The 23,595-nt window shown below is 32.5% G+C and overlaps 1 protein-coding gene across 1 annotated transcript in view; it reads right to left on the minus strand.

The window, feature by feature from the left end:
- The window catches only part of LOC111696323 (mucin-5AC), a 28,172-nt gene extending 4,781 nt beyond the window's left edge, over positions 1-23,391 (minus strand). Inside the window, exons 1-8 of the mRNA XM_023465897.1 lie at positions 22,688-23,391; positions 19,214-19,481; positions 13,336-13,401; positions 11,460-11,682; positions 10,854-10,921; positions 9,450-9,830; positions 7,611-7,683; positions 4,914-5,038 (exon numbers count right to left, since the gene is read on the minus strand). Coding sequence (XP_023321665.1) covers positions 4,914-5,038; positions 7,611-7,683; positions 9,450-9,830; positions 10,854-10,921; positions 11,460-11,682; positions 13,336-13,401; positions 19,214-19,481; positions 22,688-22,974 — 1,491 coding nt within the window. The 5' untranslated portion in view covers positions 22,975-23,391. The remainder of the gene's footprint in view (positions 1-4,913; positions 5,039-7,610; positions 7,684-9,449; positions 9,831-10,853; positions 10,922-11,459; positions 11,683-13,335; positions 13,402-19,213; positions 19,482-22,687) is intronic.
- Between the last annotated feature and the right edge of the window lie 204 nt (positions 23,392-23,595).

Below are 23,595 nucleotides of genomic sequence, written 5' to 3' on the forward strand. Positions count from 1 at the left end.
GAAACATTACTTGGGTGACTTTGTGACCTCATAGCTCCTTGTGTTTTGATGTTAAACAAAAGTACCAAAACAAAAGAATTATTTGAAATTGAAAACATTTTTGTTCTTCTCAATAGCTTTTCAAAAAGAGGAGTTATGATTGTACACACTTCAAATTTCAAACATACTTGCATTTTACTTTAGTTTGATTTTGGTTTGAAATAAAAAAATTCCTTGCCAATGTGTCAAAGTGTAAAACCAACTTTAGATTTATGCGAGATAAAATCATAATCAAGTTCATTGTGCCAGCTAATTATAATTACTCAACTCTCAAGAAAATACAATAATGTGACTACAGTGTATATCAAATAGATTATCAAGTACAATAGGTGGCAACAGAGAAATGGACCAAATATACACGACGTCACAAGTGTCAAATAAAACAAGGAATACAAAACTTACTCACAATAGTTGACATGTTTTCCAAAATTAAATAAAAAAGTGTAAAACCAGAAAATAAAGAACACATAAAATTGCACTTATTTTTTTTGTAAGATAAGCTCTTTGTTTTAAAATTATAACTATTATTTATAATTTTGTCGGACACAAAACTAAATTGACACTTGTGACGTAAGAATACAGCTTTACTGAAAGTGTACACATTCTAAGTTGCCTTCTATTGTACTAGAATCTATTTGGTGTATATTATGTTTGTATATTCAAAAATATGTAAATTGGTTCCTTCAGGGTTACGTTGCCCCCCCCCCCTTTTGTTGCACCGTGTCACCCAAAAATATGAAAATCTGAATTCACGAAACCTCGGGGCTTTGAACATAGAATAAATACCCTTCCGACCTTGCACTCCAAGGTCATGCAGGCATCTTCACTGCCTGAAATTGTAGGATCTGACTCTGGGTATAAACCCAGCTTTGCAGTGTGACATTGAACCTTCTTCTGACAGTTGGGCTGGGGGGGGGGGAGGGGTGCAAATATTTTCTTTAGTATGACCCAGCACATACAAAATTTAAAGTCTACAGAATGACCTTGCATACCATCATGGAAAAACTCAAAATAAAAAGTGTATGTCTGATTGAGTCTTTGATAGTGATTCAACTCTTTTATTCAGGACAATCTTTGTTTACTAAGCAATTTAGAATTAAGACTTGTATTATTATTTCAGTGCAAAAATAACCGTTTATCCTAATACAAAGGACCGCAAATTGAAGAAGTAATATGTTTAGCGGTTGGAGTTAGTTTTAATCAATTCTAATGAGATAAACTGAATCTTCTCTGTGACATTTACTGCATGGATATCACTTTTTAAAAAGTTAAAATATATCTAGCGATTATCTTTTTCTTATTCAGACGTTTACAGCCCAAGTTGTAGAACAACTAATTTGTTTAGATTTATGATTTAAAGGCTTAGTGTAAAAGAAGTGTTCAATTCATTCAATTTGAAAATTTGAAAAGATTTATTTCTTCAAACTTAAATAATTTTGTATTTCTTGGCTATAAAACGAGTTTAACTGTAATTCTGACTTCAGTTCAGCTAACACTTTCCAAAAGTTTCAAATCCTATTAGCTAAATAAAAAGTTTAAGCTTTTTAAAATACTTTAAACATATAAAAATTATCTTATCATATGTTGAACTTTACAGTACAAGTGGTTAAATTTGATGGAAATTGTATTTTTAACGTCAAAAGAAATGGGACTCTAAGAGTTATTTGTGAGTGTTCACTCATTTTGAATTCATTTTAAGAACTTTTTTCTTTTCTCTAATTTAAGCTTTTTTAAAATACTTTAAACTTATAAAAATTATCTTATCATATGTTGAACTTTACAGTACAAGTGGTTAAATTTGATGGAAATTGTATTTTTAACGTCAAAAGAAATGGGACTCTAAGAGTTGTTTGTGAGTGTTCATTCATTTTGAATTCATTTTAAGAACTTTTTTCTTTTCTCTAATTTTCTTAAACTTTGTTTTACTACTTAGCTATAAAACCCTTGCAAGAACGAGGGGGTTGGGGGGGGGGGAGGGGAGAATATGTAAAGAGGGGAGGTGGAAAGTTCCGCTTTCCTACTCTTAATTATCAATTAAGAAGTTTGAAGATATTTACGAAAGTAAAAGTCTATTTGATCTTGCACTAATCATATATATAAATTAATCAAACCAAATAATAAACAAATGTAATTTACAATTTTAAAACGACGGAAGTTTTTATAATAAAGTTTAATCTTATTGTTTTATCTAGACTTTTCTCCTCTGCTGAAAGGGACTGTTAGTGTAATTTCAAGTAATTCTTAATGCAAAGATGTCGGTGTCCGACTCAAACCGGTAAACTTAACAACTTTACTTCATGTAGTATGAATTATGTTTTATTGTATTTAACTTTTAAAACTGATTTTCTTCCATTGTGGTTTCTTTACATAAGTGACTTCCGCATTTCTACTGCAGGAAAACACATAAAAATTCACCCTTTTAAACCTAGAAAAACTACACATTATGATAAGATATATGTTACCATATAGGTACCATATCGGGCATTGCTATTTTGCACGTAGAGTCCCTTGAAACTACACCTTCAGTCCCATTCAAGTGTTCCAAGTATTATGCAGAAGCGTGGTTAAATGGGAACAAATGTAATCAGAAACTGATGTTATCTATAATTAAACCACACATCATAAAAATAATTCATTGTTTTCTTTTTCATTAATTAGATGAAGGAAGGGGCGGGGAGTTAGTCCCCTTCCTTAATTTTGTTGTTGGTGTTATCTCAAGTTTTATTAATTTTCAAGCATCCGAGTTACCCACAATATTCACAAGTTTACATTAAAAGCAGAACAGATTGGGGCATTCATAAAGCTACAGATAAAAATTAACTTTTTAAAGGGCAAATTTAAATAATTAATAAATATCACAAGCTAGTTTAAGTTTGTTATTTTAGTGCACGTCACGTAAGATTAATATCTTATATGTTTTCAATAATAACTTCTCTCATTTAAAAGCTATTGTTTTGAATTTATGATATATAATCGGTGTCCTCATTTAATGAATTTGAGCCGCGTCTCAAATCCAACAAAAAACGGTCCCGGTTTAAATCTTAAAACATTGAAAACAATTTTAAGTAGAACCAACCATATGTAAGCCGCGGCATAAGTTCTTTAAATTCGGCCTCGGATAAATTAGCTATTTACATACTTGAGGTAGAATTAAAGCTAGAGGCGCTATTAGGTCAAAAAGTCGTACCAATAATTTCGAATATATATTTGACATTTTCATCCATGTCTATGAGTAAACATTACAACAATGTGAACCAAAAGTTGAGTATATGTGTGTTGACTAATTTAAATTAATGCTACTCATCAAAGTATACACAACAGTAATTCTACCCATTTCCTCTCATAGCCCCCTTGTTTCCTTTTTTCCTTCGTGTACAGTGGACCCCCAAAAAAATGATAGATTCAAAGACGACAGTTCCGCTTGATGTCTTATATCTTTGCAACCTGATGGTATAAACCTTAAATATTTATAGAATTTACAGCAAACAAATTCAACGATGTATGAGATCAGGGATATATAAAGGTTAGAAAATTAGAGTAAACACTTACTTTGACAGAAAATAACGATAAACGATGTCCTGAGTTCGTTAAGCATGTAGACTAATTGTCTAACTAACGATCTTTATGATTGAATTGCGTGGGATTTGTTGTAGGAAATACACAGCCAACCGTTTACTATTAAATTATCTCACCCTGTTACTATTCTTTTCAAGCTCATACGATGGTAACTTATAAGTTATAATTGGACACAACTGATTTGAATTGAAAAAAAAAACATTAAACTAATTCACTTCTGTATAATTTTATAACGGTTTGTAAGCTTGATTAGTGAATTATAGGAGAAAATATACTATCATAGTTAAAAGGATCCGGAATAAATTGACATTACATAACATCTCTGGCAATTTTAATGCTCAAAAAAGTCAGACAACATTTTGGAAATCATATTGATAAAATTAAACTGCAGAATCGTCTCTGATTAATCGTAAATTATTCCGGGGATTTCTGATTAGTACTGTAAAACCTATTTATAATTAATTCCTATCTTCCATTTAACTATTGCAGGCTCAAAAAAAATGAAGAAAAGGCTGACATGTATAGTTTTTTTTCGGTATAAACTAGGCTGTTAGGGTGCTTAACGCCCATCCTCTTTTAATTGTGGCTCTATCTGTGAGCATCTTCTCTTTGTACAATATAAAACAATAACAAAAAAAAGTTTGCGGATTTTTAAATATTTGTTTGCGCATTTTTAAATTTTCACAAAAATCAGAAGCTTTTAGATACATATTTTTGTAATTCTGAGCATCCGTAAACCTTCCTTGGGGTCATGCGAGGTCCCACACAAAATTGGGCCCGATCGGTTCAGCCGTTTTGACGTTATTGGATACAAACACACAAATAGACAACAGACAATCAAACCATATATATAGATGTCCCATCCTTTAACCCTATTCCTGCTGGGGGGGGGGGGTCAATTTTTAGTTTTTCTTGATTAAAAATTAGGTTATTTAAAATTTTGCAAACATTGCATATTTGAAATGGCATGGTCAAGGGCTTTTCAAAAATGTATAAATTTTCATTTTTTGGACAAATTTTTTGGCAAACATTTTTACTATATAACTGGATTTTGCGATAAAAAATTAAATTTTTGCAAATTTGCAAATTTTTTGCAGATTCTAAAAGTAGAGCACAAGAGCTTTCCAATGATGTATCATTTGTCATATTTGGACATCAAACATGGGATTTAGAGGGGGGGTCAAATTGACCCCCCCCCCCAGCATATCCAGGTTTTCAAGTACCCCAGCAGAGATAGGATTAATGTCAACCTAGAATGAGTTTAAACTATTTGATTCCCTGAAGATCTGAATTCTAACCTTGAGTTTCTGGTTATCAATCTCATTGTTCGATGTCAGATCAATATTCTCCGTCTGAGACTTAGGATTGTAGCTGTCAAAGCTTGTCTGGGCTTTAGAGTCCTGGGTGAAGATTTCCTCGGGAACTAAAAAATATTTTATAAAAGATAGTTTACAATAAAAATACAACACAATAAAAATAAAATGTTTATTTATTCTTAGTGTCTGCATTATTGATCATAATAATTAAAGAAAAGCAATAGGAATATTTTATAAAAATGTATCATAATATCACTTATGTCTTTTTTGTTTACCAGCTAGTAAATGATAATTTAGGAAAACAAAAAAAATTCTGAAAAATGAACCAAGACAAATGTTGGAAAAAGTAGTTTTTTATAGCATCTCTCAAAAATTACAGAATTTAAAAAAAAGGGTCTAAATTTTTTTCTAGATGTCTTTTTAAACCTAATTATTTCTCTTGAATCTGCTTATCCATTCTTATTTAACTTTAGCTGTACAATGCCTCCTTGCGGAACTCCAATTTATTGGGTGGGGAAGGAAGAGGGTGTTTCAAGACCTGTGTATTGCACCCCATCACAATAGTTACGCCTAGCCATTAACATAATTTATACAATTTGTATACTAAGCTCATCCTTCAGATTCTAATAGATGAGGGAGGAACACCTCAGCCGCCATGATACTTCCAGATTTCCACAAGCCTCCGCTTGGTACTGTATGGCAGAACTTGGAGGCTCATAGCGGCAAGGGTTCCCCTCCCCCGCTAGATTCAACTTTGGTTTACAGGCCGTGGTATGAGGTGGGGGGGGGGGGACGGGTTGAGTATGGAGATAGGGAGGAATGGAATGCAAATAAAGTTGAACGCAGCATGTGCGCTCATCTCGCACCAAAAAGGTGGCGACATTGACCTTTCTCCCGCGTGTTTCTGATTGATTGATATGACTTGCGGCATTGCGCTGGAGCTAAGAAAATCCAAAGATGGTCATACAGCGTAGGAATTATAGAGTTCATCCAGGAATGTTGAATTTTAATTTTATTCCCCATTGTTAGATTTAGATTAGAATTATAAATGAAGTAAAATATTACACGAGATACATTATTAGGATTCAATATATGTAATATGTAAAAGCAAATTTTGGGATCTTACTGAAAGTTTTAAAATTAAAGTTAAAAGTTTGTAAATTAGGATCGCAAGAAGAGATAGCAGACAGTTTTTAGTCCTGAAATTTAGATTTTTAGGAACAGATAAAAAATATCTTGGTAACACACTTTCCACATTCCACCCCAACTGGCGTGGTTTTTCATAAAATTAACCAAATTCTCTATAAAAAAAATCCAAAGGGGGGATTTTTACCAGGAGGGTGGAAAAAATTCGCTTCGCGCGCAATAATTTAATTATTTCCAGCCGCCTGGAAAATATCCTCCGCCGTCTAGGAAAGCACAGGACATGATAACCAAAAAGTAGGCTATATTTGTGAACACGTGACCAATTATACCCATTTAAATTTACCGTCTGTCTAAGTCTGAAATACATCCCTTGCAGTCCGTGAGTGCGTAGCTAAGACTGTTCCCAAGGAGAAAAACGTGACAGTAAAAGATTAATTTGTTCCTAATATTGCAATTTTAGATTTGTGTGAAGTCTTTTTAAATTCTTGAAAATGATTTGAACAATATTACGTAACGTAAAAAAAAATAAAAAATTTGTTTTAAACAATTTTCATAAAATTGTTAATCTTTTTATATTTAAGCAAAAAATATCTTAAACAGCAGATCTAGAAAATATTCCACTTATTTTGTAATGTTAAGAATTGGATGGTAGTAATATAGCTAGTATAATAGGAGGAATAGGTGGGGGTATACAGGAGAAGCCAGGAAGCCAAGAGGCGGATATAATCTTTAAATAAAACTCATTCATCTAAGGTTTTTCATCAAATTCATTGTTGAATACTATTTCGAGCAAAAGTATTTCAAGGACTTGAGCAAAGGTCCCTTCAGGGACTAGAGCAGATATTTTTCCGAATCAGTGGTCCCTGCAGGGCCCTAGACCTTGAGCTAGAGTTCCTACAGGCTTCAGCAGATCTATACCTGAAGCTAGATTTTCAAGAGATACTAGAATAGACATATACCTGGAGCTGAAGTTCCTACAAGGACTAGAACAGACTTATGCCGGGAGCTGAAGTTCCTACAAGGACTAGAGCAGGGCTATACCTGGAGCTGAAGTTCCTACAGGGACTAGAGCAGACCTATCCCAGGAGATGAAGTTCCTACAGGGACTAGAGCAGGCCTATACCTGGAGCTAAAGTTCCTACAAGTACTAGAGCAGGCCTATACCTGGAGCTGAAGTTCCTACAGGGACTAGAGCAGGCCTATACCTGGAGCTGAAGTTCCTACAGGGACTAGAGCAGGCCTATACCTGGAGCTGAAGTTACTACAGGGACTAGAGCATGCCTATACGTGGAGCTGAAGTTCCTACAGGGACAAGAGCAGACCTATACATGGAGCTGAAGTTCCTACAGGGACTAGAGCAGGCCTTTACCTGGAGCTGAAGTTCCTACAGGGACTAGAGCAGACCTATTCCAGGAGCTGAAGTTACTACAGGGACTAGAGCAGACCTATCCTAGGAGCTGAAGTTACTACAGGGACTAGAGCAGGCCTATACCTGGAGCTGAAGTTACTACAGGGGCTAGAGCAGACCTTTACCTGGAGCTGAAGTTCCTACAGGGGCTAGAGCAGAACCATAAACGTCTACAGGATCATCTTCAACAAGGTTGGTCTAAACATAGAATTTATTAGAATTTGACCAAATAAATGGTCATTATTGCGGGGGGTAAAACAGAGGGGGGGGGGGGACCGGGGGTACTATATAGTATAGGCGTTTAGCCCATCCACCTTTTTAAGTAAAATCAATAGCTTCCTTAGGAGTATTAAAAGTAATCCCTCCCCCTGGACAAATTATTACATAAGCCCCTGATTACTGCATGTATTTTTTTTTTTTTATAAATGATGATGATCAAAAGTTTTTAACATAAAAGTGCAGGAATATCTTTTTTATTTGAACTAAAACGATGCATGTCTTTTTATAAATGAATTTAATTGAATCAAAAAATTCCGGGAAGGTCGTCGTTGCATACCAGATTTTCCACGAGGACCATTATAGCATGAAATGCATAATGAGATGAACAAAATAATGTTCTCACGACTCTGGTTTAATATAGAACTGCACAACTCGTTTATACATGTTTAAATTTTTCTATTATATTATCTCGAACAAACGAGTATAATTTAATGTATGGCCATAATTTACATTACAGCGCAGCAGGGTGTCCACAAAGGATCAGCCTTTAATGACGACCCCTAATCATTCAAAGTCCATGGTGTTTTTAATGATAAGGTTTTAACCCTGATAAAACACACACAAAAAAACATGCTCTTTTTGAAAAAATGTAAATTATTTGGCGAACACTGAAAAAGTTTTGATCTTCGGATAAATAATCTTTTGTATGTAATTGTATAAATAAACAATATCATAGTCTGTTTTCCCCTTTCTTGGCTTATCTCTGAGCAAATCCATGGTTTCAAAGATATAAGGGATAAACTTTTCTGCTGAGTGCGGTTTGTTTGGTGTCAAGCCACAGATGTGGATTCCTCAATTATAGAATTGGTCTTTGCCCCAAAATCTGATTTTCAAATCCTTATTTCTTTGCAACCTCATGGCGTATTTTTAAACTTCATACCAAGATCATCCATATTTTTGCAACATTGGGTTGCAAAAATATAGAGATCATAGAAAATCAGAGTTTGTGGGAAAGACTAAATTCCTTATGCATATTTTCCTCGCAAGCCTACAGTAAAATAGTGTTTAACCCAACTATAGGGATCGTGTCAAGTGATCCTTGTAAGTTCTAATCCCTTTTTAATCCTTCAATGCATTCATATACTCCAGCTATTCAGCTTAAAGGGCTAAACATAACAACTAATTTCTTTAAAGGTCTTTCAATTTAATCTTAATGAATCTCAATGAATCTCAAAAAATGTGATCACTTTTGCATTTGTATAATCATGCTCTTTTCGCTTTTATTATTTAACTTCGTACAGTGAAACCCTTAATACCGAATACATCGGAAGAATTTATCAAATGTCGTCTTGAAAATTTTTCAATGAGATTTATACTATACTACGTAAATTTCAGTATTTACGAAAATAAATAAATAGCCATGAATATGCGGGAACAGTTTTAAAGTATTCCTTATAATCATTTAATTAAAAAACTAAATATCTGCAACATTCCATTATCAGAAAGTGAAGAATACGACATTTGATAAATATTTTCGATGTATTCGTTATTAATGGTTTCACTGTAGATCAATGCCCTTGGGTTGTCTCATTAAATGAATCGTAAACAGCACTATTAAATTAAAGAGTAAATTTTCTTGTTTTGACAATATGTTTAAAGTGGTTGTTTAATAATTTGAATTTTCATGTCAGGTCTCTAAATTGAAGTTATTTTCAAGGTTTACCATTGACTTTATAAAAACTAACCTGTTGGAGCGTGGATTGAATAAGAGCAATCTCATTCGAGGTTTGAACATTTCTTACATCATCATTCTCCAGGATAACGGCTTCTGAGGCTCCGGAGCTCACGATTGGACCCAATGCAGTTCCATAAGTGTCTGCTCCTTCGGATGAACTTGAGGTTAAAGCTAAAGAAGGGGACAGAACAGGTCCTTGAGCGGCGCCATATGAGTCAGAAGAGCTGGATGGAGCGATAACTGGACTTTGAGCAGCTCCATAGGAGTCAGAGGCACTGGAAGGAGCGATAACTGGACTTTGAGCAGCTCCATATGAGTCAGAGGCGCTGGAAGGAGCGCTAACAGGACTTTGAGCAGCGCCATAGGAATCAGAAGCGCTAGCAATTGAGGCCTGGAACAAAAAAATGGGAAAAAGTCTTCAAATGGCAAATAGTCTCAAAAAAAAATTTTTATCGAATGTTGAACCGACGCTTACGGAAATTAATTTGTTTGTCAAAAATTCCGCGCAAATTCACCGATTTGAATTTATCACAAAAATTTTAATTTTTGTGTGTGGTTTTTGTGTCATGTCTTTTAACCCCAAAATGTCAAAGCTCATATTCATTGGCATTCATTGACAGAGCAACGGAAATGCATTTTTTAACGGTGTGAAATAGTGTCGAGGTTTATTGCTACAGCTCAACGTTGATATAATTAATAATATACAGAATTGGGCGTATCTGCATTATGTCAGGATAATTGCGGTTTATACTGTTCATAACTCATGGAGAAGGGGTAAATACTCCTCTCTAATCTCTCCAATCCAACCCTGTTAGATGATTGTAATAAGAAATAAAAGCTATACAAATCTATGTCCATTGTCTAATATGTAGAAAATGGGTTAAAATGACAGAGTTTGAAATAAAAACCAAGCTATTGATGCAAAAATACAAAACATGTCTAAACATCATTCTATATTGCTATTTTTCACAAATACGCTTTGTTGGCTATTGTCTACAGCTTTTACCAAAATCAAGTAAAACAATTAATTCAATACTTGCTTGTTTGGTTTTAATCTTATATTTTAGAATCTTCTGACTTTTGAATTTTTGATTTAATTAAATTTCTTAAGTAGGTTTGTTTGAATTACAAAGGAATTGAGTCTTTGTCACAAACTCTGATTTTCTAATCACTATATCTTTGGAACCAAATGTTGTAGACCTTAGATATTTCAAATTATGAATTCTGTTAAATCAAATAATCAGAGTTTGAAATATCAAAGGTTTACAACATCGGGTTCTAAAGATATTGGGGTTTAAATATTTGATTTTGTTACAAAGACTCAATTCCTTTGGAATCCAGTAATTTTTGTAGTTATTTGCAAGCGTTTTACATAAACTTAAGTTTTACAAAATATGTGTAAAAACAGACCCACCTGCTGAAATGTGTTTCTTGTAATATCATCGGCTGCAATAACACTGCCGGATGGACTACCGTAAGAATCTAACAAAAAGAAATTATTACAAAGGAATTGAGTTTTTGCCACAAACTTAAATTTTCTAATTCCTAAATCCTTGCAACTTGATGTCGTCAGTCGTTGATATCTTAAACTATGAATTCTATTAGAATAAATAATCAAAGTTTAAAATATCAAAGGTTTACACCGTAAGATTGTAACGATAAAGGAATTAGAAATTTTAGTTTCTGGCAAAACCTCAGTTCGTTAAAAAATCTGAACATCTTTCTAAAAAGCAACTGGCAAAGTAATGGTTGATTTTCTTATTTGAACCAGAAACAACAAAACATAATTTAAAACCGTTACAATAAAACACCTTGTCCACAATTACATCTAGATTCAAGGCTTGATTTGTAATTTCATTCGATTAAGATAAAACAATGATATGAAAAAGAACTTATCAAATTCACTAATCATATTTGAAAAAAAAATTTAAGGTGACAAATGTGCCTTGGAACAAATAAGAGTTAAATGTCAAACTTGGGGAAAGGTATTGTTGAAAAATTGAGTGAATAGTAAACTGACCTGAACCCTGGTTTACGGAGTTAGAAGCAACAAAATTTGTGGAAGGAGCGGGGAGCACTTTAGCATCCCTAAACCCACTGCTGCTACTGGATATAGGAGCGGCCTGAGGAGCTCCATAAGAATCTTGGGAAATGGGATCAGCTTGAGGAGCTCCATACGAATCCTGAGAAATGGGATCCGCTTGTGGAGCTCCATAAGAATCTCCAGAACTGACGGCAGGAGCCTTAAATCAAAATATAAATATTAAGTTTCCAAATACTCTATTTGTAATCTGAATAAATGCAATGTCTACATTGTGAAATTGTGACAAGGAAACAGCCATTTTGATGCATCCTGTCAGATGTTACACAAGGATTAAAATTCAGTCATGGTCGCCATATTGAATTAGAATAACGTCATATAGTTCACGATTTCCAACATTGGACTGGTGTTTTGCTTTCATAAATCGGAAAAAATTTAAGAAGTATTATAAAAAATAGTTTTTTAAATACAAATATTAATTATTAATTATATTTTATAAGCTCTGAACATAACAAGTCTAAAATTTCCTTTTTCTATAAGAATTTGTTTACTAAAATAGTAGCAAGCGTTTAGAACATACAAAACTATAGCAATCAGTATACTTCTTGGTTTCCAGAGCATTTAAAAGGCAAAAATATTGCTTTGATTTAAAATTTATTTAAAATCAAAATTAACAAGTTTCCATGAATTATAAAATGACATGGCACTGGCAGAAATTAAAGCTCTATACTGAAATATTCAGTTTATTCAGTTACGATTGAAAAATAACTTCTTATTGTTCACCCCCATCAAACTCTGGAATTTAGAATACGACTGTTGGAACCAAATAGTCCAATATTAAACATTAAACTCATCTATTGTGTAGTGTACACAGACTAATCTTACTATAAAGGTTGATATTCAAGCTATTTGGAGCTTTAAAACCACTTTAAATTCACTTCAGATGGCTTAAATGTCGTCTTTCTAGTGTAAAGTTTTATAAATCTCACTGTAGATTCATTTACCTGATGCTAATGTTTTTAACCGTTTGGGTTTGTTTTTTAAAACTTTTTTTTTTAAAACTCCAAAATTTGTAAACTGCCTTTTATTTAGGTTTGCTTTTATCAAAACGTGGCAATATTTGTATTCTAAAAAATAATAAAATTGAAAAACGATCCAATAAAGATCGATAGAATACATTTTTGGATTGTTTTTGTATCGTCTTTTGCCTATTTGTTTTGTCCGGGTCAAATTTAGCAGACAGTAAAACCCAAAACTTTGGAGCAATCGAAAGAAATTATGTCCAAACCTACTTACAATGGAATGCTCCTGGTGCAGCTATTTAGTTTTTCAATTGAATAATTATGTGGAGTTCTTTAAAACTGCTCTCGCATATTTTATGACTATTTATTTATTTTTACAAATACTGATATTTAGGTATTATATAGAATAAAACCCATTGAAAAATTATCAAGACGACATTCTATAAATTCTTTCGATGGCTCCAAAGTTCTGTGTTAAACTGTAGTATAAAGAAATCAAATGTTTAAAATAAACAATATTGAAACAACTACAGTGATATCCAGAAAACTCTGAAATAGGAAGCCGACTTTTAAACTCAAGTTAGGACTTAAACTTCAATGAACGTTAGACATAGCAATTGTACAGTGTAAATAGATCCTTTTCACCTAAATTGTGCTTTGCTAAGTTAATAGTTAAAATATTTGCTTTGTAACAACATCAAAACTCTTAAGTTATGCTATAATGTCGTTTTTCTATTTCATTGTTTTCTGGTTATCACTGTACTTTGCTAAATTTTGACCCTGGAACATAATATAGACAAAACCCAACCACTTTAATCCACATCACTCACTACCTGAGGTGAACCGTAGCTGTCTTGGTTCTGGCTAGATCCGCTATATCCAGCATCACCGAATCCATTCTAAATAAAATAAATTAATATGGGGGAACATGTTACTTCCATACATATATTTTTCTACATGATGTGCTCAATCATCAGTTCATTCCAGAGGGTTTATTACAATAAGAACCAGAGAACTCTGGAATATGAAGAAGACTTTTAGACTCAAGTTAGGACATTACATAGTTCAATAAACATAAGAGAAAGCAATATTGTGAGTGTAAACAGATCCATTTGACTTTATAAGTGCTTTAATTGGTAATGGTAACTAGTATCTAATTTGAATTTACGAGCCGGGTAAACTATTCCGGTCACAGTTTGTACTGTACCTAGCTCTATGGACAGGACTAGCCGGTGCAACAAGATATACGCGGTCAGACTTTATGCTTCATATAGGTTGAATTTGCTTGCAATTACTAAAGGGGCAGAGGTGCGTGATAAATACACTTGATCATTGTTTTTATGGTGTCTACCTATTCCACAGTTTTTTGGTTTTCACTGTATGACTGTAAAAGCTTTACAATCAAAAGTTTACTTAACTTTTCTAAATTTTCAATCATTTGACTTGAAGAATATTTTGAAGAAAATGCAAAAATGTTTTTAAAAAGATGTTGTAATCATGCTTTTACATGTGTTGGAAGATGTAAACACCGTGTTCAGTGTGCATACTTAATGCCTAGAACTGTTGATATCAAATCCATGATTATATATTCTTTTTGCTTTAATAATTGGCAAAATATGAAAACACCTTGGGAAATTTTATCCTTTAATTCAACACTTCTCAAGTCCCACTTCCGGTTTCAAACCGTGCACGCACCTCACGCGCAGGCGCAAAGGGACTGCAGTCGTATTTACAAAGGACTTTTCATTTAAAAACGAGTGACATGTCTAATTCACAACGGTGGGATCAAGAATGAATGTTATATCCATGTTTTTCTCTGAACAAAATATATCATTTTCAAGTGTGCAGTTTCTATGCAAAAGTGCATTTTTGCTTTTTAAGCTAGAAAACTATTAGATAAGGTTTAAAAGAATACCGATGTTTAATCCCTTTAACTTATCTTAAACGTTAAAAACAAATCACTTTGCCACCGTTGTCACTATCGGCGACGATATACATAAATAAAAGTTGGTCGATCCAAAAATAGTGCTGTAGCATAAAGGCAAAGAAATGAATTAAGAAACCTAAATTTTTTCTATTCTTATTACGCTTTGATGTTAATTCCAGTTTGGCATGTTGGGTATAGTTAAAGGAAGAAGCTATAAAAACAATGTTCAAATATTTTTTTATCCAAGGCAAGATTTTAGCATAAGGCTAACAAACGTTTAAAAGGTCCTTCTATTAAAGAGACGGTTAAGGAAAAATGAAAAGGGGTATATCCTATAGGATGAAACCTGAGAATCTCAGGAGTTGAACGATACCTATAAGACATCTAGCTGATGTTCCCTTTGTCTAATATGATCTGTTTAATATTAAGCATCGTAAACAAAATCATACATATATACGTTTTGGTATGATTTTGAGTTTTGACACAGTTTTATATCAAATTCTCGAGACAAGAGCAATAATAGGTTTCAATCAGCTCATGAGATTCTCAGATTTCAGACTAAACCTCCTTTCATTTTTCCTTTACAGTCCCTTTAAAATAAAATAATAACCATAGGTAAAGGTTTATGAAAGGAGTTGAGTTTTTGCCACAAACTCTAATTCTCTAATCTTTATATCTTTGTAACCCAATGTCGTAGACCTTAGATATTTCAAACTATTAATACTTATAAATAAAATAATGAAAGTTTGAAATATAAAAGGTGTGCACCATCAGGTTGCAAAGATATTAGGATCAGAAGATTTGAGTTTGTGGCAAAAACTCAATTCCTTTAGATAAAATTATAATTTACTGTAGAGGTGCTATCTGAGTAAATATGTCGAAAAACTTGTCTTTTCCGGAATTAGGCAAATGTTGGCCATTTACCACTTTTTTATTAAAGGGACATTATAATAAGTACGTAAGTAACTTTTTTTTTTACAAAATATAAAAACATCAATCTCTGAGAAGGAGAAATTTACAGCCCTCCAAGAATATCGAAGATGTAACATTTTTTGCCCCCATTAGTAACGAGAAGGTCAATTTTGACCGGGTGAGGTTTTTTTAAAGTTCCTTTTTTCCTAAACTAAATGTTGTCTTGTCTTTTCCTGCGCTTTCATTAGGATTTCCTGTTTTCAAAACATATTTTATATTTGACGTAACTTCAAAATTGGTTTTTTTTATTTTCAATTTTAAAAAACCCAAAATACAAGATTTTGAATTCGGAAAAAAACAAAAGAACACTTTGTAATTTAGTTTTGACTCTATTAAATTGTCAATTTTTTGCTAGAAAAAAATTAAAGATATTTTTGGAATCTTCTTTTAAAGATCTAAATACCTAAATCATGAAAAGTAAAGTTTTGAAGATAATTAAATAATTATAAATTACCAAAGTTTTTTATATTTTTATATTTTACAGGTCACCCTGTACAAAAAAAATTCAAAAATTTAATTGAATATCATTTTTTCATGAGTACAATCAAGTTTTGTTTTGACAAGATCCTTCTAAAACAACTTCACGAATAGGTAATGGTCTCGTCACTAATGGGTTAAATTATCATCTGTTATTAAATCATAATTTAAAGGTTATATCAAATGCTAACTTCTAAGAGTTTCTTTCAATTGTTCTAAACTCTTTGAACGCCGCTTTAAACTATTTCCGGTCCCTGAATAAACATATTTACAAGGTATACTTGGTATTTATATATAAATATATACTGTAAATATTCCTTTGTGGTAGAGAGTTTTTCAACTACTTCAAAAAAAACTTGATGGTTCTCAGAGAAAATATATTTCGATATTTTAGATATCCTTCTCAACTCTTGAGGTGTAGTGCTATATATATTTGTATATACTAGGTATACTTAAACAAAACATTTACAAAACATAGATAATCCAGCAAATAATTCCTGACTGTTCAAAATTTTACGAAGTTTGATATATCAGAAAAAAAAGAATAAACTAAAAAATATTAAAATGCTGTGTATTTATAAACGTTAGGGTTAAAAGCGAGTTTTTGTTTGTTTTTAGCAGTCCCCAAACTTTCATCTTAAACCCTGAAGTGATTCAAAGATTGAAAGCTCTCACGCAAAACATTAATAAATCAATTATTTGTTAGCGCTTATAAAAGTGGGTTTCAGCTATTTACATGTCTATGGCTGCAGTGTGACTGTGTGAATAAGTTAATGAGAGTAATATTATATTACCACCCATAGGCTTCATCATTAGTAAGGAATCTAATATATCAATAAAAATTCAAGCTCAATATTAGAGATATGTGAGTTACAGGGTTACCCAGAAAGGATGAGATTTTAATGACGACCAGAAACTCTTTGAATAGAGCTATTCGAAGGCTTAATCCTGTGTTGTGCCTTTTAATGGATAAAACTGAGGCCAAAGCTGAGAGCTGCAACCGTAAATGTAAGAAAAAAAATGAATACATATTTTACAGCCGTCTCTGAAGTTAAGGTCTCATTCTTTCCCGGTAACCCTTCATGGTTTATTATTTTTGACCCAAATTAGATATAACATGGTTCAATATGCGGTTGTTGTTAAAATTTTACAACTTCCTTTAAATAGAGTTGAAGTAGAGACTCACTTCCCCCAATTCTACACTGGTCCTTCTATTAAAGAGACGGTTAAGGAAAAATGATCCAGCTCTTGCAGGGGGAATATTTAATTAGGTGGAGGTTAAAATGTCTAAAACAAATAGTTTCAAGGAACGTACTTTGTACTTTAGAGCGACTCTTTAAACATGACATGACGAGACTTAGGATGTTTATGTCCAGTATACATTGTTAATTCACAAAAAGTGTCTTTTGCTAAGTTTTAATGGAAAAAAAGATTTGGAAATTTAAAAAGAATAAGACCAACGAAAATTGAGAGGGGGGGGGCGGTCCAGAAAATTAAATTTTTTTCATTCATCTTGAAAAAGACAGTTCCAAAAATAGGGACTAATCAAAATCAAAAATGAATTTTCGAAATAAAATAAAATATATCAAATTTAAAGAAATATGTATGGAATTTGGTTGTTGGTAACGCGAAAATACGTGTTATTATAAGACAGAACACTTTTAGTTGTGTGCAATGAATATTATTTTACCCCAATATATCGAGTTTTTACACAACTATCATATGTTGACAAAATTCCAAAGATGTGATATTTTTAAATTTTTTTTCTTATTTTATATTATCTATATGGGTTATAAAAAAGCTCTTTTAAATAACAGTTTAGTAGCATCCCACTGAGACATGAATGAGTGATTTAAAACCTAAATAAAAACATGACTTTGATTCTTTTTAAATTGACAGTGTCTCTTTGAATAATATTGTGCAAAAAAGAAAGTGTTGATAAGAAATTTAAAGAAAATGATTAAAATTGATGCATGAAAGCTCTGTCTAAAATTCACTCAACTGGTTGAAGAAAGAAGTGATTAAACAAATGAAAAATTTTCATTTAAAAAAGTTCATCATGTTAATTATGCATTTGAATGGAAATCCCAAATCATGAAATACAAAATCATGAGGGGGTGTCCAAAATCATAAGGGGGTGTCCAAAATCATAAGAGGGTGTTCCAAATCACAAGGGGGTGTCCAAAAATGATCCGACAGTTTTCGATAATAGTAGGAATGTTCATTAGCGCTTCCATTTTTTTTATTTCGATCTAAGATTTTATCAAAAAACGTAATCGCAAGTGACCCTACGTCGAAAGAGTGCGGTACGGTCACATTGTCTAAACAAGTATGCATTAGATAGCCAATTATTTTTTTCTGAAAACGGATTTTTTCAATTTGGGTTTTTTTCCAAAAGTGACTGGCGCATTGTAACATTTTTCAAGGTGGAAAAACGATGTTATCTTCAACATTCTTGATCAGATTGATCTCAATAATGTGATTTTGAAATGTAGGGTCAATTGAAATTCCAGCAACAGTCCCTTTAAGGCTAAATTCCGCATAGACCTGTGACAGTGTAGGCGTGATCGTTGTATAATTAATGATGTTTTTAAAGAACCTCTGTACAAGGAAGTATCGTGGATTCATGCAGTGTTTGATATGCAATATAATCATCAACATTCACACACACAACACATTTTTCATATTTTTCATTGGAGAATAAAAACTGTAAAATGGTGGGATCCTGGGAGCAGACACTTGCAGACAATTAAATTATATAAATATCATCTTTAGATATATAATATCATGCGATTAATTATAAATCATTGGTTGGCAATAAATAATGGCTAATTATTTCATTTTGCACAATACGTCCACATGAAACATGATACATGTATTAAATTAATCTTTAAATGTGTTATAACTCCCCCCCCCCCTATACCTCCTGCACTGCCTTCCATGAAATTTATGAATTATTGAAAAAAGTGGTTTAATAAAAAAGATAAGAGGACTACTCCAAGAGCACTGAAGTTAATATTATTAAACATGGAAATATGTTCTGTGCTGTAAAAATGTAATATTCAGTTTTTAACTTTCATAACAGAGAAGCGCAATTATTTTTACTTTTCGAGTTGTATTGTGCTCTTTCTCAGGTCAAACATTGGGGGCGACATATGGACAGTTATATATATTTTTATCATGTGGTCACAAAAATATCAGAAACGTAACAAAATCCAACTTTAGAATCTCTTAAACCAAAAAGACTTCAGAATGTTAAGAAACTATATAACCAGACCAGGGTTACCAAGGTGGACCACATTATCAGAAAGATTAAGATTATTTTAAATAATTACCGTGGGTCTGGCAGTTGCTAGGTTGGGTGCAGGTAGCATCTTGATTGCATTGGAGGGTCCAAAATCCGTAGAACCACTGGAGTAGTTTGGTCGTGGAGGCCCTTGAGGAGCCCTTGGAGCTTGGGGAGCCTGAGGCGCTCCATAGGAGGGACGAGGAGCTCCATAGCTTGGTCTGGGTGCTCCGTTGCCTTTGTTTTTTGGTCCCTTGTTGAAGAGTCCATCCAATGATAAGCTTGGGAGTTGGAATCCCTTGTTTTGCCCCTTACCCCTAGATACTCCATTTTTAAACAAGAAAATAAAAAATATCAAGAGAAAGAAAACAGTTGGAAAACTTTTTTTTGTAAATCTTGGTAAAATATAAAAAATGTGGAAGGTTAAGGGTAAAAGCCTAGATTAAGAATTGCTAAAAAATTATATATGTTTAATTTAGGCGTCACATGTCTATGAATATGTTTATTTCCGTAAAATTCTGTGGAATTTTGAATTGTTTAGATATCAAAAATTTATTTGTATTTGTGTTTAAACGCTTTTGAACACATTTCATTCTCTACTGCACCATTAAAATACTATGTATACTTTACGTTGCGCGGTAAATTTGTACATGTTCAATGATTCTGTACATGTTTAATGTGAAGTGAGTCCTATAATAGTGGCTATGTACATATGGACCATATAGGTGAACATTTACAAAAGATTCTGCCAATTTGAACAGATTCATGATAGCTGCAGTACACAAATCCGAACAGATCAATTATAATAATCTGTACATATACATTATACACATAATGAATATATGTACATGCACAAACAAATTTAATTTGTACGTATATGTACGTACTAATTACAATACAGTTAATCTATGCATGTCAATATGGTTGGTGTAAATAGTCTGTATAATGTAGTGTGTACACGTGTACAAAAATGTATGTATGTAAAAATGTGTGTATATATATATGAGTATATGTATGAAGTATAGAAAAATCATTAAAGACTTCCCGGCCCTTCGTGTGCGGTAGTTTGAGTAGGTCTTGTCTAAACTCTAAAGCAGCAATACAGTCTTTAATATGAGCAGCACGCTACACCGATATATAATGTTTATATTACTACCGGTATTCGCTCTAAGCCATCAAAAGAAACCCTAACATTTTATTGTTTATTAGCGGAAGTGCCCGGCATTGCCCGTGGTATAGGTTAAAAAACTATTTTTGAAGAAAACATTTAGATTTTTTAGCCTATGTTACCTCCAGGGTACCCAAAAACATGTTCGCCAATTCGTTTAGCCGTTTGGCCAGCTATAGCTAACATAAATATTTATATATATATATGAAAAAAGAGCTTTGTTGTATACAGATTATGAACACAATGCTAGATACAGATATTTGTACAATATTCCTGACATTCTGTTAACTATTTACAACAAAATCTTCATAATATTCGATATTATGATACAATTTTAGGAGTTTCTATCATAGGCTTATTAAAGTGAAGATTTGATAATTACAATAGTTTCGAAGTATCTGTTTGAACCTATTTTTACAGCCGCGGGCAGCTATAATTTAGACAAATCTATATCATATTTCTAGGTTTTCGCTGGCCAATGTATCATCAATTGAGGGTTTTACAGAAATATAAATTATCTGTAATAACAGAGATGACCCCATAACAGATAAAATTAAATATCAATTCTTTTAATGGATTTGAGTAAGAAATAATAACATTTAAATTAGACAAAAAATATGTTTCCAAATCGGAATTAAAAATCAAATATGTATATATGTAATCCGATGTTGAAAATAATTTTTTCTAAGAACTGCAAATTATTAATTTAGTTGACGATGATAGATTGATAATATAAATGTACAGTTTTATGGTGGATGGCCAAACTAACACTTTATGCAATTTACAACCTACTCTGATATATAATTACCCGTGGGCCGTGGGTATATAATTAGAATGATAACACAACTGTACATTTTTAATTCAGGGCCGGGAAATTAAGAGAGCTTACGACAAACAAAATCAAGTTTGATTTTTGTTATTTAAAAAGTTTTGAAAACATTGAGCTTAATCTAGAAAAAACATTCATCACGAAATAGAATGTGTTTAATTATAATTTAAAACCGTGGAGTAAGAAGAACCAAATTGAAATTTGTGCAAAAAAAAGGCGAAAATAGCTAAAACGCTTGAACGAAAATTTGGTGTTGCAGATTACGTCTGAGCCTTATATATGTAAGTTTTATGAAAAATTTAGCTAAGAAAAAATGTCAACATTAATCATTTTCACTTTAAACAGAGAAATCCGCAAAACTATTAGTTACTTTGATTTGGTGAAATTGTTACCAGCAACGGGTTGTAGAGTACTCTAGTTATCCTACTTATCAAACCCTAATCTGATATTTTAAACTTAATACCACGTAATTGAAAATGCAATTTAATTTAAAGTTAGAAAAAATCTATTAAAAACAATCCTAATAAAAGACAACTGGTCACCTTCTCAAATCTTCATAGAGTTTCTTTAATGAACCATTTGTTTAATCTCAATTATTAGAGCATCAAATAAATAGATAAGGGGGCTAACGTATATTAATAATGCAATGATTTTTGGTTGTGTTATGTTGTTAATTGTTATATATGTTAATTCAGTTTGAGGTTTAAAATACTAAAATGAGTTTAAAATGAAGAAGAAAGAATGAAACACAAGAAATATAGAAGTCTCAAAAAGTGTACACTGATATTATATAGAAATTTAAAAATACTGTAAAATTTAATTAAAATAAATTATTAAAGTTAAAAGTTTAAAATGAGATCTTTAATGTATCGCAAGTAATTACAATCGATCATGACTTATAGATCCATATCTTGTATTCTTTAAACTGTTTATTTTCATGTGCGGTTTATCTGCACGAGAGTGATTTGCGGATTTCTTGCATATCAGAATAAATGGATAAATTAATAGAATTAAACGCTTTTCGAGACAGAAAAACAAAAGTTAATCTAACATTTTTGATCAGATTAAGGTATAAGCTGTACGTTTCTTAATCAGGGAAGTTCCTCTATAATGAATTTAAATGAATTTTGTCGTCTGCTAAAATGTAGTCTTTTACAGGAACATTTAAAGGTTTTGCACTGAAAAGACAAAAGAATTGAATCTGTGCAATGAACTCAGATTTTCATGTCCTTATGTTTTTGCAACCGAATTTCTTAGACAATTTTTTATTTCAAACTTTAAAGTCTGTTTTGAAATATCAAAGATTTACACCATAAAGTAAAGATATAGAGATTAGCAATTTTTAGCTTGTGGCAATCTTTATGTTTAAAAACAAAAATGATAAATAAATATCATAGAAAGGAGGTAATTCCCAACATTCGTCTCATAAATTGTAGAACGCAGGTAAAACTGTACTTCAGATAGGCTTGGTCATATTTTTCTCAAGAAATTTGAAAATTATAAATTTTATTTTAATGAAGTTCAACCTAGAATCATTCGGAGGCCCATAGCTGTTGCTAGGAGGTCCATAGCTGTTACTCGGAGGCCCATAACTGTTGCTCGGAGCTCCATAACTACTGCTCTGAGAATTTCCCTTGCCTCCGCCAAAAATCCCTCCGAAAATGCTTTGGATGAGCCCCAGTTTCCAGTTTATTATCTCCCCAATGGTTCGTTTGCTCCTCCGATGCTCCTTACCTCCTCTCATCCTAGAACTTGATTCAGCATATCCTAGAACTAGGACTAGGAGAACAACGTGGCGAACTTGAATCTTCATGGTTCTAGGAAGCTATGTACTAACTTTGACTACTAGCTAACTAAATATAAAAAACTTAAGTTCAGTTCAAGTTCATACCGGGGGGGTATATCACTACACGCTAAGCGGATTAACAGGTATATGTGTGTACACGCTGTGATGTATTGAACTTGACTGTCATAGGCTAAGGATGCGCTCAAACTTGGGGGTGCACGCGCGAAGATGTTCTTGTGTTGCTCATCAAACACACACATGCATGAACGGACAAACATGCACACAGGTGTTCGGGGTTTGACCTTACACGGACGGTTTGAGATTCTCCAGGGGGGGAATCTTCGTCAACAATAGAAATATTTAACCCCGGGGCGGGGAGGAGACACATTTTGTTGTCCTATCAATGGGAATATTAAATGCAAATTTAACGGATAAATCATAGCTTTCAACTTATTATTCAACATTGCTTTAAGTGAAATATAATATTCAGAGTTTAGACTTCAGTAGATATTAAAAGAAACAGCTTATACCATATTTTCCAGGATCTATTAGAAAAAAAATTGCAAGAGAGTAATTTAAAAATTAAATTAAATACTTTTTTTAGTGTTCATTGTTAATACATTTTCGTTCTTCGCAACTTGAATAAAA

Source organism: Eurytemora carolleeae, unplaced genomic scaffold (genome assembly GCF_000591075.1).
Source record: "Eurytemora carolleeae unplaced genomic scaffold, Eaff_2.0 scaffold121, whole genome shotgun sequence".
Classification (NCBI taxonomy): Eukaryota; Metazoa; Arthropoda; class Copepoda; order Calanoida; family Temoridae; genus Eurytemora; species Eurytemora carolleeae.